This window comes from Candoia aspera, chromosome 6 (assembly GCF_035149785.1).
Source record: "Candoia aspera isolate rCanAsp1 chromosome 6, rCanAsp1.hap2, whole genome shotgun sequence".
Lineage (NCBI taxonomy): Eukaryota > Metazoa > Chordata > Lepidosauria > Squamata > Boidae > Candoia > Candoia aspera.
This window is the reverse complement of record NC_086158.1, coordinates 23,475,068-23,502,580: the sequence shown is the minus strand read 5'-3', so window position 1 is coordinate 23,502,580 and position 27,513 is coordinate 23,475,068. Positions and strand designations below refer to the sequence as shown.

At 37.2% G+C, this 27,513-nt stretch overlaps 1 protein-coding gene across 1 annotated transcript in view; it reads right to left on the bottom strand.

Annotated features, from left to right (window-relative positions):
* Positions 1–1,696: 1,696 nt before the first annotated feature.
* PLCH1 (phospholipase C eta 1) overlaps positions 1,697–27,513 on the bottom strand; it is a 106,768-nt gene continuing 80,951 nt past the window's right edge. The window contains exons 13-22 of the mRNA XM_063306531.1: positions 25,222–25,316; positions 24,473–24,573; positions 20,082–20,261; positions 18,134–18,241; positions 17,495–17,619; positions 15,822–15,906; positions 12,378–12,524; positions 10,825–10,904; positions 7,317–7,683; positions 1,697–5,258 (exon numbers count right to left, since the gene is read on the bottom strand). Coding sequence (XP_063162601.1) covers positions 3,157–5,258; positions 7,317–7,683; positions 10,825–10,904; positions 12,378–12,524; positions 15,822–15,906; positions 17,495–17,619; positions 18,134–18,241; positions 20,082–20,261; positions 24,473–24,573; positions 25,222–25,316 — 3,390 coding nt within the window. The 3' untranslated portion in view covers positions 1,697–3,156. The remainder of the gene's footprint in view (positions 5,259–7,316; positions 7,684–10,824; positions 10,905–12,377; positions 12,525–15,821; positions 15,907–17,494; positions 17,620–18,133; positions 18,242–20,081; positions 20,262–24,472; positions 24,574–25,221; positions 25,317–27,513) is intronic.

Here is a 27,513-nt window from a genome sequence, read left to right as displayed (position 1 = left end):
ATCAGTAACTCCAGGGTTGAGGTTTTAAAAATATTTCTAGCTATCTTCTTTTCTGTATTAAAATCAGAAGATAGTATACGTAAAGAGTAACAGTTTTTGAAGGCATCATCCTTTCAAAATTAAGATATTGAACAATGTCAAATGATGGTTCTTATCACATGGATCTTATTCAAAACAATAAACAGCTATCAGTTTTATCAAGCAATGCCCAGAGCCACCTCCAGGTATTATATAACATGAAATTATGGTATTCATGTCATTTCCCATGAATCTAGTCACAATTAATTTTCAGATTTTAGGATATGTCTGTTTCCTATGGTTACCACAATGGAGATGATTCTTATAAATTATTCCATCAAATAATGTAACTAATTTGTGTACCCATTTCTTTCTGTATGGTGGGAAAGATCCAGGTTTTTATTCTCTCTCTTACATACACACGCACACACACACACACACTATACACAGACAACGCAGCTTACTTTTCTAGTGCAAAGAACGGATGTTTTGATACAAAACCTGAATGAGCAGAAGAGAAATTTGTGCCATTTGTTTTCCATCTTTAAAACTATTCTGAAAGAATAGTCTGTGTGTGCCGGTGCAAAATAAATTAATACTGCTTGTTGTTCAAGTAACTAGTATTGGATGTAAATCACCCACCCAGCAAAGTTTAAAACTAAGTTTGACAAATGAATTCTGCTGCAAAAGCATGCTAAGAAATATAAATCATATTTATATGCAGGTTTATTGCAATGCTAGGTACTTCCAAGTATCAATTACAATTTCAATTAAAACACACTCACACACACACACACAAAGAAAAATCAGTTGGTTAGACTGCAAAGAGTCGCATTAATTGACTGCCCATTTTGTGAATTGGAAATGGTCTTTTCCTTGAAGATAAATGACTGTAAATGACAACTTCCAACCCCGCCCCCATTACAAACTTCCCATTTACATGACAGCATCACTCTAATTCATATCTCAGAAACATATATTTGGGTATTACAAATTTATTTAAGGTTTCCCTTTCATGAATACAAATAATATCCTATATTACAAAAGAGGTGTGTATTTTTAGTACATACCTTTTACACAGAACAAGATCTGTCATTACACAATGCAGATGAATCTCCAAGGATATTGCTACATGGTCACTACATAATATTGGGGTGATTTCACGATGACTCTCCTTCCACCCTTAGCCTTAACTAGAAAAAGCCCTTGTCTGAAATCCACAGCATGGTAAAGCTTTTTGTTTCTCCTGTTGTGTGTGGAGCTGTATTCTTTATTGCATACCACTTTGCTACTGCATTTCAAATACATTCATAGCCAAATACAGAACATTCATGAAAAGCAAGATTTCTTCAACCTCACCTTTATGTCCTTAAAGGCAGGCCCCAAGGAAATAGAAACAGTTCACAGAAAAGGTTGGGAAGACATAACATTAATTCTTTCAGACCCTTCCTCATACACACACACACAGGCACCATCATTAAGAAACTACTAAAAGCAGCCAGACTCTTTAGAAACCAGGAACTAGAAAACTCATTATCAAATTCCTTTTTCAGCAATTGGTTATAGGGGACATAAATAATCCTGGTTCATGTTAAACACAGCTACCTCACTTGGAACACTGTATCTTGGTCAAAGGTAAGGACAGTATACAGATAGAAGTTTGTATATGCCGTCACTAGGAAATTATGTAGTATTACATCTGCACTGACCTCTGTGAACACACCGCTTAACTAGCGTGAAGATACCTGCATGTTTTAAAAATGAGGTTCTACTGTAGATGAGAAAGCAAATACATATAGTTTGCTAGTGTTCTTCCTTAAACTGAAATTGCAGCGGTGGGTTTCTGTGGGTCGCAGTTGTGGCCATACCTTAATATAGTTGTAAAGTATGGACACGTCCTTTAAGAACAAGGAGATACTTCTAAGAAATCACTAGTCTTTAACAGAGCTGTGCAAGTGTATTAGCATGAATTCCTGCTTAAAGGATTAAAGGAGCCACATCCTCTGGAATGCTCACTAACCAGTTGTTTGAAGGGGCAAATGCAGCAGTGACATTTCAACTCAGGCTGCTGTGTGCAGACAGCTGGAAACTGTCTTCCAAGTAACTGTGTGAGGCTGCTAGAGGACGCAGCTGCTTTAATGATTTGCATGGACACAGTCCTGCAAAGCAACTTTGTCAACTGCTTGGCCCGATCTTGTCTTTATTCATTATCAGCAACAGAAAACAATTGAACTCTTGAGCTCTTTGACATCACAGTGACATGTAATTCAAACAGCCAAGCAGCCAATGAAAGAAGCATGAATCTTTACATCACTTCAGAGGATATTCTTTGGGGGAATATCCACTATTTACTGTGCTCCAACATGCTGATGTCAAAACAAACAAATCTCTACCATGAAATGGAGATCCAGCAAACAAATTTACATGAGTATTTAGTCGCACTAAATCACACTTGTATTGCTGCAAAGCAACAATTAGGGGAAGAACTGGATTTCTTGGAAGTCTAGTTGAAATAATTAGAGCAGCAGCCACAGAAGAAGAAATGGGATATATAATCTGACAAACTAAAATAAGCACTACAGAACTTTTTGCAAACAATGAATGTTTCTGCAGTTTGTGAATGAATGTTCTGTTTGCCTCAGTGTAGGGAATTTATTATTATCTATTAAATATGGATGGAGGTATGAAATTTAAATTTAGGACAGTTTTTAATCTGGAAAAGGCATTAGATTAAAAATAATGTAATTACTTCTTCAGGGAGAGAATTATATGATGAATTATAATTACTCTAAAAATCTTTAGAAGTTAAAAAGTGCAGTAAACACAGCATTACATGCTGACCAACAACTGTACCAAATTCTGTTGTATGTGGTTTGCAAAGACAGGACAGCAGGATTCACTTCATACAGAAAGCAACAAGTGTAGAGATTCTAAAACTGAAAAAAACATACATGAAGTTTCACCACATCTATCTACACAAACCTTTATCAAAATGGACATACTAATTAATTACAAGATTCAAGCAGTAACAAAACAAAAAATCGGAGTAATTTAAATGCTAATGGATGCACTGCTTACTGATAAATCCTTCATTCAGTGAGAGAGCCTGTAAACAATGAAGATATGCATTTATACAATTTACAGTCTTAGGAGAAAATAGATTTCTGGTTTGTCTTCTTCACTTGGTTTGGTCTCTAAAAGAGAGTCATCTGTACAAAACTGGTCACTGTATCCCAAACGCAAAGATGAACATGCACCTTCTGGGACCCCTCTGCATTCCAGGTCATCTGTGTTGAAGTTGTCTAGATAGCTTGCTATATAAGATCCAGTGGAATGCCTATTGATGATATGAGGCAGTACTGGGGACTTATTTCGAAGGACTATGTCTGTTACATTACTGCTAACACTAGAAAGTTTTTGTCTGTTGGCTTCTTGTCGCTCCTTGGCACGGCTAGCAATATTTCTCACTCTGCTCTGACTTCTGGATGACAGTTTTCTGACCAGCATTTTTGGGCAATCATCATTTTGCTTAGAACAAAATGACTGGCAACTCTCTTCCTGATCAAAAGACACGAGTTTTCGCAGCTGTTCAGTCAAGGTGTCTGTAGTCGGTGGTTTCTTGGCCTTCAGAGTGGCCACCATGTTGTCTCTCATACCGGATGTAATAAAACCTCTACTAATATATTTGTACTTGCTCTCAAAATTGCATGAGATATCTTCTGAGGTTAAGTCACCAAGACTTTTCGATTTACAAGGGCTCGGTTGCTTCTGAGTTCCAGGAAAAGGTGAAGGCAGAGCATTCTTAGGCTTAAGAGCAGCATTGATGCTGGCTATTTGAGGAATGTTTAGCAATTCCTTCTGTGTATCTGAAATTTGTGTACAATTATTGTACAAAAGATCAGAGCTCTGGTGACATGGGTATGGAAGATGCTGATTCTTACCATTCTTAAACTTTAAATCCTCAACTAGGTTTTCACTGTGAAAGTCCATGCTCTTTAGGTGTTCACATATGGTTTTGTTATAGTATAGTGTATCCTGACCATGCTTAAGCTTCAAAGGAGAAGCAACTTGGCTCATATCTTGCATCTTATGTTCAAAAGCAGTTATCAAGAGGTCTTGTAACTCCGCATCAGCTTCCATTAGGCTGCTACTCGTAGAATTTGCACAAGTGACTGGGACAACTATAGAATTCTGTATGTCTGAGCTGCCAGAAGTGTAGGAGTTGCTATTGCTGAGAAATTCCCAGCTTGTCACACACTTTCTTTTAGGGTTTGCTTTCTGCATGGTGACAGGTAAAATGCAGCAAGTGTCTTTGGCACCCTCATTTATGCAACTGTCTTTTGCATCCTGGGTTGCATCTTTGCAAACAAATGCATTCATTGATTCAGGCTGAGAAACTGGAGAAAGAGAGGCCTCGTGGATAATTGTGTACAGAGAACACCCTGTTGTCTTCGGGGTGGATATCATAGTATTTTCTGCTGTTGAACCAGTTGCTGATCCAGCTGGTTTTAAGTTTAGAGACTTACGATCCAAAATGATGTTCTGATCATGCAGTGATGCAGATGGTAGATGTATGGACTTCAGATTATTGTTCTGTTTATTAATTACAGAAGGACTTGAAACAACAGCTAAGGTAGTTTGGTCACTTGTGACATCAACTTGTTCTATCAGCACTGAGATAGAATTATTCCTCTCTCTCTCATCAGCTACCGAGACCTCACTAATCAGATGAGAAATGTCACTATCAGGGATGGCTGGGGTATCATTAAAACTGGACACATCGTAACAAATAGAAGATGATGGTTCAGTTGATGACAAATTGGTTATAGCTGTATTTAATATCGGGGGAGATTCAATATTCGCTATTTCATCTCCTGGAGGAAGAGAATTTCCTGCTATTTTCTTCTTTTCTTTGCAAAGTGCAGTTATCTCCAGTGTCTTTTGATCCATGCAACTTATGTCTTCATGTTTTTTTCTTTCAAGGTCTTCCTTTACATGAACAAACTCATTGGAAAGATTACTTTTCCAATACTCAGTGGAGAAATAGGTTTCAGCTATCCCAATTGCAAAGTTTAGGCTTTCTCCTTTTTCATATGGACAAAAAGTATCACATCTACCAGACTTGGGTATATCTTTCTTAAGCAGGTATGAAAACTCTGTAAAAGATGATTTTTTTTCAGAGGAGGAGATGGTTTTCTTCACATCTGTACAATCCTCACTTGCATTGTTTCTACTTTCTGCTATATCAATTCAAACAGAAAACAAAAAAAAATGGTTATAAATAATATCTTACTTTCTTATGATTCTTTTAGCCACATAGAAATGGAGAATGTAAAACCAGTCACAATTGTGGGAAAAAAATTAATTATGTGATTGTATATTTACTACAAATTACCTATGTGATGTGAAAAAAATGGGAAAATATATAGTGGGAGGCATTTCACTGAAGCTTTTCATCAATGCTTTATTACATCACTGCAGTAATGATGTAATATTTGTATAAAGAAAGTCAATGAGGTATCATAGTCTAGACATATGGAATTACCTTCAGATGTATTCCTATTCAGATTTGTACTAAAAAGGAGCATGACAAACAAAGACAGAACAAAATAGCTCTGTTAAAACACCATCTGCAAACAAGAGGCATACTTATCAGGACTCTTGAATTATACACCCAACACTTGCATTCCATGCAGCATGAACTCAGAAAATTTCCTGTATTTCTAATAACATACAAATACGCTTTTCTTTTTTCTTTCTTTCTATCTATCTATCTATCTATCTATCTATCTATATATATATATATATATATATATATATATATATATATATACTGTGTCTGTCTGTCTGTCTAAGTGTTGCTACATTTTGAATCCTTTTATACCTACATATCTACAATTCTAGGAATTAAAATGTATTCTAGACTTTCAAGGCTATGAAGCAGACCACTCTTTATAACCACCGTACTATCTTTATTCTTTTAATTTCTTACAATCAGAATCTTAGAAATATAAATGGACAAGCCAGTTATCTGCTATGCCATGCATATTTCTCAGTAGAGTAAATCTTGTTAGTCGAACTGGACTCTTCAGCAAATGTACATGGCAGCCATTGCATTACTATCTGTTCTCTGTCATTTCATTCCCTGCCCCACTCACTTCTTTCCACACACACACCCCACCAACCACCTACCCAACAAAACCTTCCAAAGTCTGAGTGAATGTGAAAAAAGCAAGTGTATTATATATTTGTCAGTTTAGGAAAAACACATGATTTAGTGCATAGGCCTTAATTACAAAATGCTTTCCATTAATATGGAGTTGAAAGTTGGCTGCTGATTGTGATAAGAGCAGTATATGATAGAAGTAAAACATGTGTGAGAATAAAAGGAACCCTTAGCAAATGGTTCAACATTGAGCAGAGAATAAGACAAGAATTTATGGTGTTCCTTGGCTGTTTAAAATATTGATGGATTAATGCATAATGAATGCTCATGGTTACCCAAGCTGCTTCTTCTATTGAAAGTCTGACCAAAACACATGGGAAACCTGATGCTTCTGGTGAAAATAGAGGAGTATTGCATGGAGCTGCAAATGCATATGCAGATGATGCCATGTTGTTGGCCGACACTTTGAATATATAATAGAACAGGAAATATGGATCTGAAAATGTAGATCAACATAGCTATGTTTGACAGGTAACACGGAGTAACAACTGCAAGTTATACATGAAGGAGAAAAATTAGAGCAAGTAGATACATTTGTATACTTTGGGAGAATGGGGAAATGGATGGAAACATTTTAAGACATGCAAATGCTGGTAAAAAGGTAATGGGTGGTATATGGTCTGTTGTAAAAAGAAAAGAAGCAATAATGGCTATGTGTTAAAAGCATGCTTCTGTCCATTATGTTATATGGAAGTGAGAGTTAGCTATGTCAGGAGGGATATAAGAACAAGTTGAATGCAGTGGGAATGGCATTCTTAAGTGGATGGCAAAGAATGAGAAGAATGAATAGGTGGTGAATGGATGTGGTTTGAATAGAAAAATGAAGGACTAGTATGAAAGAAGTGCAATAAGGTGGTTTGGTCATGTAGAGAAAATGAATGGGGATCACACTGCAAAACAAATATACAGAAGAGTAAATAGTAAGAGGAAGGAGAAGTATGTATAGCATGTATCTATAAATGTTTGTACATCCTACTGGACTAATTTCCAAGCAATATGCACAGAGCTGACCTCATCAAAAACTCCAAATTTCTCAAATTATTATCTTGACAGCCTCTTAGTAGGAACTCACCAGATGTACTTTCACTTTTGGAAACTTCAGCAACTCTGGTAGCATCCTGATCTGGTGGTGGCAAGCCCACCAGAAGATATTTATCAACTGGCATGGAGATAGGACGCAATTGTAAACTTCTGCTTGTTTGCCTGAAAATTCCTTCCTTCTCTTTCAAGTCCAATGTCTCAGATACACTTTCCTTAAGGTCAGTGGTTTCCTGAAAGCCCATTTTGCTTTTTTTCCTGCCCTTCGCTGGAGCGCTGGCTGTACGTCGGAGAATTCGGTCCCCAAGTGACCTTTTTCTAATATAAGGAGCACCGTTTTCCACTGAATTATGTTTGGGGTTCTTATTAAAAAGCCCTCGGAGTCCTATTAGTTGCTTGTTCTGAAAAAAGAGAAAATGAGAGAAGATACTACAGATTTTTGAAAATGTGGCCTGTTTTACATAAAGGCGCTTCTAAATTGCTGTATTCGCACACATTATCTGAACAATGACTGGTAAGAAAATCCCAAGCAAATCAAGGAAAGCCACTGAATGCAGCAAGTCCACACCTAGCTGATCAAAACAGGTGGAGCTCACTATGAGTTCATGCATGTATAAGAAAAAAGAATTCATTAGAGAGGCAGCCTGCCTTGAGGCAAAAGGGGTTTTACAAGACACTTCCTAATTGCACATGACAAACTTGCAAGGCATATCCTCAGGTGAGAAGCTAGCATGGCCCAAAAGCGTGTATTTTTATCACATGAGAACTTGTGGGAAGCAGCAAAAAGTTTCAAATGCTTGATGGGAAAGAAAGCGGCATAGCAGTAAGAGACCATGCGATTCAGAAAGAAAAAGAAAAAAAATAGGCACCCAGCCAGCGCAGAAGGGCATGCTAAATAAAGGCTACCTTTGTGGCTCCTAGAAAATGCATGATAGTATAACTGGGATTGAGGATTAAAGGACTCCACTGAAAGGCAAAAAAAGCAGAAATGTCGAACTCAATTTCTTTATCTGGATCACAAGAAAATGCATATGTTGTAGTAAATTATTGTTATCGATAAAACATAGGGCTGCTTTTGGCATTCCATTGCTTCCTTCATGTGGAGAAGTCCACGGATCCTGAGTAAAAAGTAACATCTTCCTGTTAAGATTTCCACTTCCAGGTGGAAATTTGCTTTAAAGCAACAGATAAGAAATGTGATCACTCTCTTTCTCTCTCCCATCTGTCAATCACTGCCAGAAAGTGGAGACAACAACTAACAAAGCACCATGTCAGATATTCCTTTGCCAAGTGGCTACATCCCTAGCAATGCTCAGGGTGGTTAATGTGTTGGAGCAATCAAAAGCCTCACAAAGTTGTCTGGCTAATCTCTGTATCCAGAGCATTCTAAAGAACAGAGAATAAGAGACTTCAGGGGAGAAGATTTCATAACACTTCCTTAGGCTTTGAAATACCCATCTATTTTGTACTTCTTTTAATAATGATCCAAGTCAAGAATCAGAGTTCTAGATCCATGGAGCAATAATACAGGGAGGTGCACCAAGCAAAAGGAAGGGAAGCTTCTCAAAACAAGAAACCAAAAGCTATAACTCCAATTTTTAAGCAGACAAGAGAGAAACAAGGAAATGAGGGTAATGATCGCCAACATAAGCACTGAGTTAATTCAGTAAACCATGCTGTTCAATGAAGCAAGGATTCCCATGATGTAAAAGGGATGAGTGCATCGTAGAAAATGTACTGGGCAAAATCTGGTTTCATCAAATTGGAGAGGGCCTATTTTGCACATCACAACACTGGAAAGTATTTTCTGTTGTTTGTGAAACTGATATTGGCTGGAAAATGGTACAAATATTGCCACTATGGACTAGAGAATCTCTGGTTCTTCTTCCCTTTTGAATCACTAAAAATAAAGCTGCTCGTAACAATTAGAACTGCATATTTAGGAGTCCAGATCATGAAGCTAAATGGAAAAAGTCAGTTATTTCCAACTCATGGTTGAATTCAGATGCAATGATACCCTTATTAACCATAGCTAGGATCAGCTGAATGCATTTAATAAATAATAAACCAAAAGATCTTCTTGTGGCTGCACCAAAGGAAATGTGACATGCAATCTTGAAGTTCACTGTGATTTACTGTTACAGCCTAAGTGAACCTCTAGCCTGAGATGTAGCTAGGCTTGTATCTCTAACAAAGAATCAGAGTTCATTAATACAGCTGAATGTAGTCAGCACAGACAGACAGTGGTTTATACTCTTTTACATAAAGGTACTTCCTTGCAACTGCTTTACAATGATAGCAACTCAAGTACCTTAAATGTTGTTGTTGTTGTTATTATTATTATTATTTATTAAATTTATATCACCGCCCATCTCCCCCAGTGGGGGACTCTGGGCAGTTTACAATAAAATAACACTAAAAACATAACCACCTAAAAATTACCATTAAAATATACATAAAAACAAATGTAAAATCCAAGTGGAGATGGAACACAATCACTAAGAGGTGCTGTGGCACCAGCCATCCCCAGGTGGAGCTATCTTAGGTGGAGCCAGCCATCCCCAGGTGGAGCTATTTTAAATGTTGTTGCTGGGGGACAGAGGAAAATGTCAAAACCATTTCAGTTCCTTGTTTGCAAGCCAATATCTTCAACTGACTAGTGTTTCAGATGGGAATCTTGTGTAGCCCACTTAGAAATGCCAAAGAATGAACATAAGGCTGTCTGCATACAAAACATGAGCTTGACTGTTGAGCTACAGCCCCTTAGCAAATAAAATATTCTTTCTAAACAGAAAAAAGCAGTTTTGCAGAAATAACTTTTTTGCCATTTTAAAACTTAAACTAAGTTTAAAAATTTTCCATGTTCTGAAACACAAGGGAACAGCAGCAGCTTTGCTTTAAAATAGATTCAAACTAAGCACTAAGCACAAAGCAATCACCTTTAAAAGAAACAAATACAAATTCTAGTGAAGAAGTATTTTTGCAGTTCAATGAGAAATGAGTGCTAAATAATCCCAGTAACTGCCCAAGGCTGCCCCATTTTGCACATTGTTCCCCAAATGGGGGGGGGGGGGATTTAACTTTTTAAATAAAGAGATGGGTGGGATGAGAAAGATTAGGTAGGAAGAAAAAGTTCTTATAGGTACAGTGTTTGGGCACTATAATTTGCACAGCACCAAAATAATAACTTTCATATCTAAGAAAAGCTATCATATATTAAGATACAATTAATGTCACTTATTTCCATGCTATTCTTATGAGCACAAATCACAATTTGTGGTTTTGAAACTGTGATTCTGATGCCCTCCAGAAATACTGGGAGAGCCAGTATGTCTGGAAGTATAGCACTGGAGAAAGCTATTGTATTTTAAATATTAAAAACTCAGTCAAGACTTGAACATACTTCAGACATTTGCACTTTGAAACCAGGAAACTGACGTTGTAGCTTAAATCTGTGGCTAACCAGCAGCTGCTCTTTCATTACCAAAGGCTAATGCCAGTCCTAACTGTTCAATGTGTGGAATGGGATGCTCATATCTTACCTTTCCATAAATTTCATTGATGGTTATATGAACAAAAATTGAAGCTTCCGTCAGTCCTTCTAAATAAACATGACGATAGCCTGGTGAAAGTGAACATCATCAGCATCATTAAACAACGTGCATAATATATTAAGATGTTATCCCACAATGCTATACATGGAATGGGTTCACACAAGACACCAGGCTAGATGAAAAGAAGGTGGGGTACTTTGTGATTCAGTGTTGCTATGGGAGTTCAGCCACTGTCTTGGCATTTAGTATGAAGCCAGTGCATCACATGAAGTCATGATATGGTTTATTTGGTTTTGGCATCACATGTTATGTGAACAAAGCAAATGTGTTTCGGGTTTAGCATGGTGTGGAATCCAGCTATGACATACTAATGAAGGACACAGAAGGATGATTAGGTGATTAAAGGAAATGAACCAGGAAAAGCTTCAGATTCACCCCTCCCATGTGGGAAGAGTGTGAAAACTTCTGCTTTTTTTTTTCTAGAACAAGCTATACAATTCTGATATTTGGAAAAGTTTGTTCTGGCTAAAGTTGGTTAACAATCAAGAGTTTAAACCACTAATTCTTTCTGGTTAACTTAATCTGAGTTAATGAGCCTTAGCTCTCCAAATCTGGATACAGTGCAGAACTATTTGTTCTATAGAGGAAGTAAATGTTTTCATTCTCAAATGAAAGTGTTTGAAAGCCTGCAGTTTGATACAGCTTATTCCTGTAAACTGGTATGTGGTTCTGCTATTTTCTAGACATTACTGTACAACAACCTCCAGGAACACCAGACAGCATATCTAATAGTACATGGCAAGGGAATAAATGCAAAAGCTAGAGGTTAAGCTTAAATATTTGTTTTATTTATTGGTTAGGTTTATACCCCACCTTTTGTATGGGAGCACAAGGCAGCATACATGGAGTTCTTTCCTATTTTTCCCCTACAACAACAACCCTGTGAGGTTGGTTCACTTAAGACTGAGTGCCCAAAGTCATCTAGTGAGCTTCCACATGTGAGGGTGGACTAGAACCTGGATCACGCTGCTTCTAGTTCAGTACTCTAATCATTACACCACAATTGCCTGGACTGGACTGTACAACTGGAAATAGGAATTCTGGCTGGAAAGGGTTCCGTGCTGATTTTACAAATATGCCACAAAACCCAGTTAAGATTATTTTTATTCCTAAGAAATACATTGCACAACATTCATCCAAAGAGTGGACTTGACTAAAGAACATTAGCAACAGATCTGCAATCCCAACCTTAAGTGACTGTAAGAGACTGCACCACATTAGTGGTAACTCTCTCCACTCCAACCAACTCACAAAAGTCAGTCCTGCAGTCCTCCTTATGTTTTTCAATCTCAGCCAGGGTAGTGGCTTCCCTTTGTTTGCTCTACATACCTTTCTTCCTCTAAAGTACTTAAGACATATGAAGAACATAATGCGGCCTCTCCCACACCACAGATTTTGAAGAGTGCAGAGAGACAGATAGTTATTCATTCCACCTGCTAGTGAAGCAGCTAAAGAAAAGAGAGAAAAGCAGATGTACTCGCCAGGCATCAGGCTGCTGAAAGCCACAGTTCTTTGTCCCACAAAATCTCGGCCAATGGGGTCATGATCCCAAACTAGAAATCGAACCAATGCTATCTCAGGCATGTGGATAGTGAAAGTCAGAGTTTCTTCCCAAACAGGGTTGAATCCTGTCAGAAGCAAAATATACCGCAAATGTTAGGGTAGCATCAATAAGAGAGAACTGCATATGAGATTAACAGACCAATGTCTGCCTACATGCCAAATCTAATCTAATTTTATTTAATGAAGTACTGGTTATACAAATGGAAAAACATTATGGCATCCAATAAAAATATCCCTGCTTTGGGTTATTTTAAATTAATTTCAATCACTTGCAAAGGTCCAGGAAAACTAAACTTATATATAATTGTTTATCATAATTTCATCTTAACATGAAAACACCCCAAGCATGATCCTCGGCTGTGTGCAACCAAACACATTCCTGCCTTGATTTCGACTCCAAGAAGGAGTGGCAAGTCAAATGCGTTATCTGAGCATCTCCGTTACCCCACAGGCTGGATTTTGACTGACTGTTCCATACATTTGTCTAATAACACCTGACCTCCCATATTATGGCCAGGCCTAAGCTATAGCCTGATCCATAAAGATCAAGGTTTCCAGAACCTGAGACTTCCAAGTCAGGATCTCTGGAGCTCCAGTCCCAAAACAGATGGCAACAGAAGAGGGAGCTAGGCTGGGTGTCAGCCCTTCCAGGTAAACCAAACAGGAAACACGACTAGATGAACTAATTCTACTTTATTGTAAGGCTACATTAACAGAATCTTTCAAGTCCGAAAGTACAAATCTCCTGCCCTCCCAATTTATTGCTTGAATGTTCAGGGTGGGTCTTTCCTAAGCTTCTTTAAACTGTTACCCTCTCTTGGACTCCCTTCCCTTTTATCTGATTGTTCCCTAGGCAGCATCTCTTCCCTCTGTTCCCCAAGGTCATCCTCACATTCCATTGCACTGGGAAACAAGGCCATTCCATCATCCCAGCTGAAAGACCATTTTCATCCAGTGTTTCTTCTCTGTCAACTGTATCCTGCTTGGAGAACTAATATTTAAATGCTCCCTCTTCTCTCCTCTTCCTGTTCTACCTTTTGTTTTAAAACATGGGTGGGCAACTTATGGCCCTCATGCAGCCCCAGCCCCCTCCCCCATTTACAGATCTCAATGGGCCAAGAGATCATGACATCAAAATTGAGAAGCAAAATGGCTGAATTTTGGTGGCACCATTTTCGGTGAAAAACTGAAAAATAAGAGTAGGAATATAAGAGCAAGGGCTCTGGGAGATGAAATATCCCCCCCCCAAGTTTTCCCAAACTCATAAGTACCCCCAGAATGAGCCAAAAATGATTGGTTCCACCCTCTGAAGTGGCATATGCTTCCCATGACCTACCGACCCTCCAGAGGATAAATGGCAATCTTAGGTTGAAAAATGTTGCCGATGCATTTTAAAATGTCATGGATTCCATTCTGGGAATCTTAATTTAACTACGTTAAATAAACAATATACTATATACTTCTTCCCTGTCCTGTTTGTTGCATGTTGCTCAAATGAATAAAAAAGGACAAAGTAGGCATTTTGAAGTGTGTAATTCCAAAATGCCTTATCCAGAAAGCAGAATATTAAAGTCAAGAGTAAAAACAATGTCATCTACCAGAATATATTGCCAAAGCTGAATAAAGCAGAAGGACAAGCAATATTTTTTTTTAACCTGACATTGGTGATGGTAGAAAATCAATAGCCATTTGACAAATAATACTTTTTCTTAGCCTTTCCAGGTTGTTGGTCATACTTCTGAATACCTTAATACCTAATCAAAATGTTATATGACTTCATTTTGTAACTCTTGTAACAGAAGCTAACAAGACTTGTCTTCATAATCCTTAAGGACAAAATGCTTGCATCAACACCTGCTCTCCTCAATTTATAGAATCTGCATTTCTTTTGCAATGACTATGATTTAAGTCAATTGCATTGATCTTATCTGCTTAGTCAGGTTCTGTTACATAATCCATTCGAATACAGTATCTGAAGAGCTCTCATTTTAAACATAAAGCAAGTTATGCTTATTGGAGAAGGAAAAATATTTCAGCTAGGCTTTAGGAGAAACTTCATCATCATCATCACCTTATCATTATAAGATAACAATAACCTTAATGATAATTTCATTAATGAAATAAACAACTCTGGTTGATAGTAAGCCTCCTTCAATGAAGAGATCTAAATAAGGGATTTATTTATTATTTATTGGCATGGATGATATTGTTACATTCTACTGCAGATCTTGCATTGAGGAGTAGGCTGGACCAATTAATATCCATGGTCTCCTCTGGTGGCATGCTTAGGAGGGACTTACAGTTGAGTCACTTCTGCATAGGGCCTTGTGGAATCTCTACCAAATATCACATTTCATTGTTCAGTATTAATGAACAGCCATACAGTATAATGCTGCTCGATGAAGATGATATTCATAAATATGCCCAGAGCTTCAACTGAAAAATAATTCCACAAAACTGGTAAGAAAGATCTAAACAGAACTATCTAATCAGGATGTTTGGCTATAATATGAAATTTTAATGAATTTTAGGCAACTATATAAGCAGAAAAGAGCCAGTCTGGTATAGTGGTTATGACACCAGGCTAGAAGACTGAGAATTCTGATTCTGCCTTAGGCACAAAGCCAGCTGGGTAACTTTGGGCCAGTCCTAGGAAGGAGGCAATGGCAAACCACTTCTGAAAGTTTTGCCAAGAAAACTGGCAAGGACTAGGGACTAGTCCAGGCAGTTGTCAGGAGTCAAGGCTGACTTGAAGGTACCCCTCCCCCCAAAAGACAGAAAGCAATAGAAGCTTTTTTCCCTAAACTTAAAACATTCAAAATACTATTCAGTTATTTAATTTCTGCCAATAATATATTAAGCCCACTGACTGTAATACTACTTTATCAAATTCATGTAATTTGAAGACAACTTCATGCAATTCTCCCCAGAAAAGGATTTGCACAAGAATTGATGTGCAAATCTGGGAAGCTTAAAGCTTCTGTATAGAGATTCCATCCATTACTAGGTGATTGGCATCATTTGAGTAGGAGCCTACAGCTTTATCTGATGACCACAGAGCCTACATGTTGTAGCTGACTACACAAATACATCATTCAGGACACTACATGAAATCATTTTGCATTGAGTGTTCTGCTCCCAAAATATCTCTATATTAATATTATCTCTATATTTCTAGCTTCACATCCCTTGGCAAAGAGATATTAACCATCTTGTATAGGCTGCTCTCATTTTGAGTTTCTATCACACTGTCAGTCAAATCTAGAAGATACCAAAAATGTATCATGGATTCAAACTGTAAATGATTTTCTATATCTTTAGTCACATACTAACATACTCTTGCTGTGAGATGTATCTCTTACCATTATCATCTATAACTCTGGTCTGGTCTTTGCAACAATCAGCTGGTAACCCAATAATTTCAACTTCAACGAACGGATCAATTATCTGCTTGAGACATTTTTAGAAAAAACAAAATCTGCTTGAGACATGTTTGGAAATATCTGAAGTAAACTTCCCATCTTTCTTATATTGCACATAAAGGTTTAATAAATGGAGTAAATCTTGCATTAGATTATAGTGATATTACGATTATATCACAGCTTGAACACTCAAACTAAATGTTGAGATTTGAATTTAGTTTTATGTTGAAATGAGGACCATCTGCTAGAATTTTGCTAACTAGATGTCTTTTATAGAAAGGAATGGAAGTAAAACAGGTTTCTTGAAGCAAGCAGGGATTTTATTCACACAGATATAAGTTTACAATATTGAGAGAACTGCAGCTGTAGTTCTATAGAACTACAAACTTTAATTGTGGGAAACCTACAGCCCTTATATGTTGCTGGAGTATAATCAGCTTTAGTCAACATGATTAAAATCAGTGATGATGGGAGTTGTAGTTGCATTCTCTTGCCCCTGCTTTACATTTCTGATATGACCAATTAAAAAACCTGAGATTAGATTTGTCTGGAAAAAAAAATTAGAGAACTTGCAAAGCAACTGCCATGCTGAAACAGTCAATATTTGATTTAATATAAGGATTTTTTTGCAGATGCAAATATACAAAAAAATTGGCATTATTAGTTGATTATGCATAAGTAGTTAGAAAGATTTATTAATAAAATCTGTGATTCTAGAAACATGGAACAACTAGAACATCAGTGTCAATTGTACCAACAAATTCACTAAAGCTTTTTATTTCAGTCTAGCACTGCTTCAAATAATATCTCTGTTGGATCATAATCTAAGCTTTGCTTTTTAAAAAAGCTCTCCCAGACATCTTCTGTGGTAATTTTTTTTCTGATTGTCTGATAGTGTGTTTTTATTATCACATTTTTAAAATCTTTATTTAAATCCTATATATGTCTCCCATATATTTCTGAATAAAGGATTGCTGTCAAGAAAGCACATCTTATTAATTAAGATTTCCATTTCTTCAAGTTACTACTATTTAAACCAGCAGGAAGAATGAAAAGAAACATAGTTACAAGCCCATGAACATGTTAAAAACCAAAGTAATCTTCCATTTTCAATAATTCTGTAGAGGAATGGCATTTCTTGTACTTAAAACAACCATTTACCTTTGCATTCAGAAAATTATTCAACCATAAAAATCACAAATCAAATCTTGCCAACACCCAAGCCAAAATTTTTCATGGTATGTGTGCACCTAGATTATTAATATGGAATGCAAAGTGTATTTTAAAATTCAAGTTTCTATGCAAGAATTCATTAACACGAAATTTACTCTAAACTAAGGGTAACAGCTTTAAATGACATAAATTCAGATGTGTGTCATACATATTATTAAAATACATAAATTGACATGATTATCTAATTAATTAATTAATATTAGCTTTATGTATGCAACGAGCTTTATGTACTGATATTTGATTGTGATAAAGAATCTGTCTGTCTCTCTGTCTGTCTTTCATATGCAGATTAGAAATGTATACATCCTTGTTCAGGTCATCAGTGAATCCCTTCTGCCATAAGTGAACTCACTCTTAACCCTGTCACCAATATGTTTTACCTCTCCTCTGTCTCCTAACATGGAATCTGGAGGTTTTGGTAGTTGTTGGCCACTGATGATTTTGAGTATAAGTTGCTTCTTAGGGAGAGCAGGAAGAGGATCTCCAGAATATGGATTAAAAGCGCCTACAGGATATAAAGAATGTGGAAATGTATTATCTCAAAATAAAAAATACAACTTGTTTTATGCACCTTTGAGAAAAGCCTACAGTGAAGAATAAAAGAAAGAATAAAGCTGAGCTAACATTAGAATTTAAGTATGTAATCATATTTATTCCCAGACATAAATAAATAAATAACCTCAAGGTATTTGGATGCTTTGTTGCCAATCAAAATGACAGCAGGTACTAACAGATACAATTAATCAGACATGAAATAAAAGCACAGATCCACATCAATAACTGTATTAAATGCTTCATTTGTTTGTAAAAGCCTAGCTTAGCTACATGTTTTATTTATCTTTCTCTTGTCATTGAAATCTGGATATTTCATTATTTCCTGTCCCTGATCAAGATTCCAAACTAATCTATTTGATGTTATCAGTTTTCTCCAAACAGACATCACATTTTAATATTAATTAATATGTCTTTAACAAATGGATGTGTAGAAACACTAAGGTATTCAGTGCATTGCCTTGTACCTTTGCACATCTGTTGAGGTTTCAGGATGTATCCACAGTTGCCATTCACCTTGAACTTGGCTTGGTTTAACTGCATCACCCGCCCATCAGACTGGTAATTTAATGCCACTGTGGAATAAGCAGATTTTTGTATTATTTATGAAGTTCACAAGCCACAATCATACTGTTCTATGGTTTTATACTGATAGGGTTAGATCCAGATTAAATTAGTTTCATTTAGTACCTACAGAAATTTTATCAATGAAATTTAAAGCATGATTAATTCCATTTATTTGAAGAAGTTCAACATGCATCTTAGATCAAATTCAAACAGTAACAGCTATATATCATCTCCAGTAACAGTTCCAGTGATGGGAAAAATAATGAGGAGGTGATCTTTCACTCAGCTAATGCATGTTACTTCCACCATGAGAGCAGCAGAAATGCTTGAATGGATGGTCCTTTGGTCCTAATCAGTGTTATTTCTGGATATTATATACATTTAGCCTGGATCCAATTCATGCACTTTCTCTCCTTTTTAAAGACCCTTGAGTCTAAACAAAGAAATGGATAAAGGACATAGCAGAAACCCAAAGAGCACTGTCAATAATTGTCTTGTATGGATAAGGAAGAAAAGTGGAGTAGTGGAAGTAAAAACAGGAAGTAGTTTAATTAATCATTAAGGAATCAGGATACTGGGGCCAAGGGTACATATCTTAAAGAAGCATATATTTTCTGTTGTCCATGCTCCCAGAGTAAGTGGTTATGCATATTGGAAATTAATTCTTGTTCTTCTCATAGTAAAACGTTTATCCTCAGGTAAAAATGAAAGTGGAGCTATCTCTCCCTCCTCCCTGGCATATGAGCAAATGTTTAGTAATGTCAAATTGTCAGACACCTTCCAAGCAGTTGGAGATAATAAGTATATGCTAGTCAATGGCCTACAGCCTTCTTCAACTTGGCGCCTTCTAGAACTTCCAGACAGGATTGAATTCCTTTCGCCAAGCTGACTGGCCATTCTGGAATTGTAGCCCAAATGAAGTAGAGGACATCAGGCTAGGGAAGCCTGACTTGACCCAAGAACAGGGATGGCCATCAGGCAATCTGCATCAGCTTTACCTAGCAAACCCCTTTACTGCATGCAGCTAGGTAGAGAGGAAAGATGTACAAACATTTTATCAAAGAACTTCCCATTGCTGATTCAGCCCACTGCAGAATTTCCGGAGTGCCATGGTTCCAAGGAGACAGAAGATCAGTAATAGATTTGATGCTCTGTTAATCCACAGCCACTAACTCCTTTTTACAGGGTGGAGCTAGCAATCTAATACTTGCATCTTCATAGGTCTACGCCTTTTGTACTATGCAAACTACCCTACATGGATCTCTTACTATGGAGAAGGGAGCCTGTACATTGTTGCTTATCAATCTGTACATTTAGACCAAATTGTATTTGCACTGTTGGTATGAACGCAAGTGACAAAATGTTAATACACTATTGGATCTTTTGTTTTTTGACCAGCTTATGATAAGCCTGAAAACCTCAATTTGTGTTCAAAGCAGTGGGGATTTTTTAATGTCTACATTATTTCTAATAAACTGTTGAAGACTACAAAAGAGAGACAGAGAGAGAGTTTGGTCTAGTGGTTAAGGCAATGGGCTAGAAACTGGGAGACTGAGAGTTCTAGTCCCACCTTAGGCATGAAAGCCAGCTGGGTGACCTTGGGCCAGTCACTCTCTCTCAGCCCAACTCACCTTACATGGTTATTGTTGTGGGGAAAATAGGAGGAGGAAGGAATATTTGGTATGTTTGCTGCCTTGAGTTATTTATAAAAATAATAAAGGCAGGATAGAAAAGTAAACAAACAAAGAAACATGGAATGAATGTAGATAGATAATTAAAAGGCACTTGTCCATGGGGTAAAGAAAAGATGGGGCACCTGTATAACAGACAATACCATGCACCACTCACCAAGCTGGCAGCCAACATTCCAATATGGCAAAGGGTTGAAGTTGCTAGAGTCAATCCGGTAGGCAGATGGATAGATCCTGGTGAGCTGCTTCTGGTTATAAAGGATGAACTGCTCTGGCTTCTGCTGGACCACCTGGTGAGCTCTTGTCTCACTGAAGGATAACACATTCCCCACTGATCCTGCACATTAAGAGAAAACAATGGGTTTCAAAAGAAAAGTCATTGTTACATTGAAATACAAACATGCTAAGTAAGTCACAATTTTTTTCTGGTGCAGAACAGAAACATGTAAAATCATCTTAAAATTTAGCAGCGCACTGACTTTTCACCAAGGGAATGAAAATAGGCTTCCAGACACTGAAAAAAAAAAAATCCCCAAAGCCAATACAATTTTAGGCTGCGTAATAGAGATATAGTGTCAAGATCATGGAAAGTGATAGTAGTGCTGCTCTGTGCTGCACTGGTCAAACCACACCTGGAATACCGTGTCCCATTCTGGTTGCCACAGTACAAAAAAGGATGCTGAGAAACTGGAAAGAGTTCAGGGAAGAGCAACGAAGACAGTAAGTGGCTTGCAGGCTAAACCCTACAAAGAGCAGTTAAACGAACTTGGTATGTTTAGCTTAAAGAAAAGGAAGTTAAGGGGAGACATGATAGCAGTCTTCCAATACATGAAGGGGTATCACAGGGAAGAGGGAGTAGATTTATTCTCCCTAGTACCTGAGGGTAAGACAAGAACCAATGGGTGGAAGCTTTACAGTGAGCGATCCAACCTTTAACTAAGGAGGTGTCATGAGTAAGGATGGCGAGCCGCATTTCTTGGTTTTCTGAAGACATTTCCAAATTTCTTGTTCCTCCCTCTTTCGATGGGAGTAGGAGTTTGTTAGGATTGATGTCCTAACAGCCAGGAACCACGCTGAGACAAGGAACTGGTCTCTAATGTTTTATTGCTAGTACATAACAGGAATCCTAACAAACTGAAGAAGCGTGGGAAAAACCCAGCCATATAAACCCCAAAGGTTAAGGTGGTCCCAATCTGTGTCTCTTTGAATGGCTGCCCAATTCCTCAGTGCTACGCATGCGCTTAACAGTCTGGATGGGAGCCCCCTGCTCGCCATCCTTACTCATGACAGGAGGAATTTCCTGACTGTGAGAGCTATTAATCAATGGGACAGCCTGCCTCCTGAAGTTGTAGGTGCTCCATCACTGGAGATTTTCAAGAAAAGACTGGACAGCCATTTATCCAGAATCTAATGAAATGAGGATTCCTACACTGGGCAGTGGGCTGGACTAGATCCCTTCCAACCCAATGATTCTATAACTATAGCCCTATTCTAGCAACGTATGGATTGTTTAACATTAACATACTAGCTGTGCCATGTTGCCCCTGGTAGTAAGAATTCTCAAGCTCAGGAAAGCCTTCATACAGATATAGGACTGGGCTGTGCATCCACAGGACTATCTCTTGTGTCCAGATCTTCTTGTTACATTTCTTCCTATCTGTTGCTTAGTGACATACGTTTAACGTACAACTGCTTTGTGATGTCATCTCAGGGAACTCATTGTGGATATAATGGCAACATGACGCCAGACAACCAATCAGATTGGCTAGTCAGGGCCACCATTTAGGGCAAATGAATGTAGTGCATCCCTAAATTAGGAGGAAAATGAATGCCTCAACCCATTTGGCAAGGCCACAAGCAACATTTCCTATTTCAGTATTCCATGCTGATCTGCCAAGACTGTTGTTTGGCTGTTCCCAATAGCAACAAAACTACAAAATAAGTTTAGTTTCATACACATAGATATTTATGTGGACGTTTTCAAACCATGACATAATTACTACTTCTTCCCTTAAATTTATCAAAATGAAGAATTTCAGTGAATTTCAGATGAGGAGTTGTTCTTTGCACAGCAATATATTTAAAAGGGCTACCTGGCTTTCAGGATAAGACTGTGAAGAATATTCAAAAGGTAGATGTGATCAGACTGCTCAAGGACAATTCAGCAAGACAGATGGTTTTAATCCCAAAGGTATGGGAAGTCTGAACTTTAAAAAGCTTCATAATTTAAACCAACTAACTTTTCACACCATAAACAGCTGTGGCTCCTCTTAATGGTTTAAGTAATAAAGTAAATTGGCTGAAGTTAAACCAGAGGGGAGAGATTAGAGTAATGAAACCTTACTTCTATACTTCTGAGATTGTACTAAGTGCTACAAACAGAATTTCAACTCTTTCTTTGCAATCATAAGAACTTGAAACTTGGGCCAACCGAGATAAGTAAGCATAGTTTAAACATTCTCACTGAAATTGGGATGTAACAAGAATCCAAATATATTCCTCTGGTAGTGTTTGAGGGGAATGAAAACCCTGAATGCTGACTTTTTTAGCAATGTCCAGATTTGACAGTTTTGCCATGCTTGTGCAGAATTTGCAGAAGACACACTTGCCTCATGACAGAATGAGAAGTGTCATTACAAGATTCTCTCCACCTCTGTTCCACAAGATAGGCTGCCAGTACTTTTTCATCTGGGTTTTGACTACTGTTCTAATGGTGCTTATCAAGGACAATATGATGATCTCACTCCAATCTCATCTGGTATCCCAGCAGGCCTAAATCCAGATAGCAAACTCTTTAGAGAAGACTGCTAAAGTATAATTACTTATGCATGCCATCAGTCTTATACAGGGATACATATTCTAATTAAAAAAGCTACCCAAAACAGACTCTTGAATGGGCTGAAGGCTGCTGAATGAAAACATGTCATTTCTATAGGTGCTGAGAGCTATGACTGACATTGTTCATCAAATATTTAATCTACAGAAAGTGAGAAAAGCTGAGCAGAGGAGCTGGGTAGAAGCCTGGAGAGACTGCAAGTGAGATAGGACTTTAAAGTCTAAGAAAAGCAGGCAAGACGATACTGAAGACATGCTGGAAGGAAAACAAATTATGAAACAAGCACTGTAAAAGATTCTCAGAGATGAATTACCAAATAACAAGAATCTGCAAGTATAAACTGAGTCACAGACAGTTTTTTCACAGAAGCAGTGGATGCCAATATATAAACCCACCTAGTTAACCCTCTTTTTAAGACCATCTTGCCTTTGTTTTGGGGGAAGTTTCATGCGCTTCAGTGGTATCTTGTTCTGTTTTCCACCTCTGCCATGCCAACCCTGGGATTATAAATTCTTCTATTACTGTTATGCCAGTAGGATATGCCTTATCATTGCAGGAATGATAAGTCACAGAATGTGTTGCAAACTAGAATGTTTTCTAAAACTGTCTACTATTTATTTCACATTTTTATAGGCCAACTGTTTAGGTCAACTTGATGCATGAGAAATGATGGTCACTGTTGGATGAGAAGTTATGTCAGAGGAGGCTGAGATCAGCCATAATGTATCCAAACCACAACACAGTTGAGAACCTACTTGCCCCACTTACTATTCTGCCATCTTGAGAATAAGAGTCACAATTTCTTAGACATTCTTATTAATTAAGATCAACATTTCTTAACACGCTGTCCTCAGAATGCCTTGTATTAAAATTCCCATCAGCCACACTTGCTAGGATATATGGGAATTGGAGTACAACACATCTGAAACTAATTTAACTTATTGCAGAAGTCATGAACATTCTCATTAGCTGTCTATATTCTACCTATACCTGTTGCTACATTATAGCATTATAATGTAGCTTCTATGTCATCTTTGGCCAATAAAGGCACCCCCAGGTTGCTTTACAATGAGTCAAAAAGTTTTATTAAATTCAAGCTAAAAAGATTCTTTTTCTTAATGTTCTCATGAATACTGCATGATTTTTAAAAAAGCTTTCCACATTAGTTACCCATTGTCCTGGGAGGTCTCATAAAATGAGATTATCTTATATTTCATCCCAATGATCTTCATTCACATTTTTATAAGGTTGGAGATAAGTTGTACAATGTTCTAAACCATACTGAAATGGGCAAACCGATGTCTTTTTTTTCCCCCAACCTCCTATCTAGCCTACAACCCTGATATTCTCTGGAGGAATCCTATCCAAGTACTAACAAGGTCCAATTCTTCAAAGACCAAACATGATCAGCCAGATGTTGCCACCTGCTGAGGCAATATTACCTACAGGACTGTAGAAATGTCACATTATACAAAATGCTTCTTGGACTGCATCCTTTAGGTGACAACCACTGGAAACCTCCATTCATCCTCCATTTGCATGAAAGTACTGAAGGTACTGATGTGATAGAATCATTAAATGCCATCACATCACATTCTGCAGGTTTCCTTATACAGTAATAAACATGCACTTGCACACACATACACATGCACACTTAAGCACATAATACTTATATGTGCCTAAATATAATTTATACTCACACACAGCCTTACCATCATCAACTATGTCTTGAGCTGCCACAGAATTTGTGTACACCACTAAATCAGAAAGGTCGCGGCATAGCTTCATCGTTTTTCTTCGCCGAGCCAACCTGCTGAAAATTATTAAAAAGACAAGAGAAAGGATTTTTCAAAAGGTAAATGGAATTATAAGTTGTTCTTTCTATCATGTTTTTTTCCCCCATCAAGTCCAAAAAATTAGTCTGACAAGCATATCATTCTTTCTTTAAACCATGAACCATTATTATTTGATCAGCAAGAATGCAAAAAGGAAGACAAAAAGGGATGAGGAAGAAAAAGGGTAGAGGAAAATTAAGAAAATAGGGTCTTAAGAGATGGAAGGATTCAAGGATTCCAGTTCATTTTTTAACCCTTCCTTTCAGCCCTGGACCTTTACATATACGTGCCTTATATTTACTTGTATCGAGTAAAATTAAAGAAAGCTGGACATATATCAGTTACCTTATTTTGTGAAGGCAAAACAGATAAGAAGCTTCTTCAAAACAAAGATACACTTGAAACAAATTATACTTTATTAAATCCATAAGCATAATAAGACATGAAGCATTATTTGTGGGTTCTGTTCATTTACAACTGAATGTGTCCACATTCTGTCCCTGTAGTATGTTGCTGTATTTCTTCATTTCTTAAAAGGCAATCGCTACATATATTGCAGAAGAAATGCACTTCAATGGATGGCTCTATTTAATGTAAGAAAGCTGGATGTGATGATCATTACTAACCTGTATAATTGTCCAGGTTCTTTTCCAGAAGCATTTTGCTGAGAATCTTCATCATCAGATGTGCTGTGAGATTTGGACTTTGATTTAGCTGCCTTCTGTTTGAGAAGTCAAAGTCTGATTTAACAATGTCCTCAGTTATACAAAATGAGTTGATCCATTTACCTTAATATAATCCTGCACTATCACTATACAGCAGTGTTTCTCACCTTGGCAGCTTGAAGTTGTTGGGGCTGGCTGGGGAATTCTGGGAGATGAAGTCCACACATCTTCAAGTTGCCAAGATTGAGAAACATTGCTATACAGTAAATCCTACGCAACTTTCCATGACCTTTAATTTTTGTGAGAGGTTGCTGATACATTTTTATCAGCAATTTTGTGATATTGTAGCACAAAGCTACTTTAAGAGAAAGAAAGAACCAGACAAATTTTAAAAAAAACACTTTGCAGCCCAGACTTTAACTAGCTATATGTTTCTTCTCATCTTCCCTCTGTCCAGTCACTGTGCATCTCCTGTCAGCGGTCTGGATAAATTACTTGCCTATTCTCAAGCTTCACTGGAGCTATATGGATTAAGAAAATTGTGACGTAAGAATGACTGCCATTAGCAAAGTCTGAAAAAACGTAACATTTCACTCATGCTAGTGTTTGAAAGGGCATCTGCTGAAAATCAATCTGGAGGACAGATACAGATATTTTTATAAGAAACACCTTCAGGCTAAAGCGGTTCTTTTACCACTTTGTGAAAAATCATTCAAGACAATTTTTTTTTTTAAATGAAGTGGAGACCTGGGTACACTTACAATTTCCAGCACATCACTGAAGAAGGTTCCTTTTTAGCAGGTAATAAAATCTAAATATTTAAGCCTTAACTTGTCATTAAAACTGTTTCATTTTCTCTAAGGTCATTAAAGAAAATGTTTCATTTTTCAAAAAGGCATGAAGAAAATGAGGCAAGTATAATTAGCTGATATTATTACATTATTGAAATAGTCTATCATTTTCAAAGAATTGAGTCAGTTTTCAGAGGTATATTTTTCTGATAAGTAATGCTTATCAGAAACAAATCAGAACATTTGTTCTCTCACAGTGTGCTGGGAATTTCAATTGTTAAAGGTGCCCATTTGCAAATATCAGACTTATTTACAGAATTCATCCATGGGTTGAATGAACAACAAAACTTATTAATTTTCCTTCACAGATTAACAGAAATGAAAGGATATTACATGAACGATCAGTGCGTGGAGCATTTGTCTGTAAGCTAAAGCTAAAAGAATAAAAGTCTGTTTTAGAGTAGCTTTATTATATGCAAAAGGAATGTAGAAACCAGAACGGTAAATATTCCTTGTTCTGCAGTCCTAATTTAGTAAATCCCATGCAATGCGAGAACACCTACAATTCCATGGAGCTCTTTGTTAAATTTATAATGATGCGCAGAATATAGCTTTCAAAGCTACAGGTTCTTGGTCATGGTTTTAAACTGCATGAATCATATTTTATAAGCAGGTAAATGGAATACTACTATGCACATAGAGCTCAACTCTTTGCATACATGAAGGAAAGATTAATGCACAACTTTTTCACTATCAGAATATCACTCCACTCCATCTCATTGTTTTATTGTCTACCCCATGTGCCTTTACTCTTTTATGTCTGTTGTTCAATGACTGTAATAAAGAATATCAATTATTATCCATCCCTCCATCATTTACTGAAGAGTAATCCCACATACTGTATACATACTAATTAAGAAATCTCAGGTAAGCTGAAAGATTATCAGTAGTCCCCATACTAACCATGTCTGTGTGTAATTTACATGCATTATTTGGGTAAAATTCTCCATCCCATTCCAAGAAACGTACAATTAGCAACCATGCTGGGATGAAGGGATTTTAAAATTCAAGTGCTTCCAGTAGTAGGTGCCATTGCTTTAAAAAGCAACAAATATTTCACCAAGTGTTGAGTACAAAAATATTCTGGACCCATATAAGTACCAACAATGTTAGAAAAGATTTCTTCCTAGTGTGCAATCGATCTCTCCAACTTCCTGTACACTGACCTCAGTTCTACTGAAATGCAGAAGCAAATATATTGCTCTTGCAGGCCGGATCTGAACTGCCTTTATGTACTGCAAACCTATTTTCACCCCCTCCATTCAAAACACAGTTGTCACTGATGGAAAAATCAGGATAGTATCACATTACTTTAGTTGCATCATAATACTTTTCTGCAATAGGCAGATTTATAAGTCTTATCTGCAACATGTTGTTTTTTTCATTAGGGATGAGAAATCAG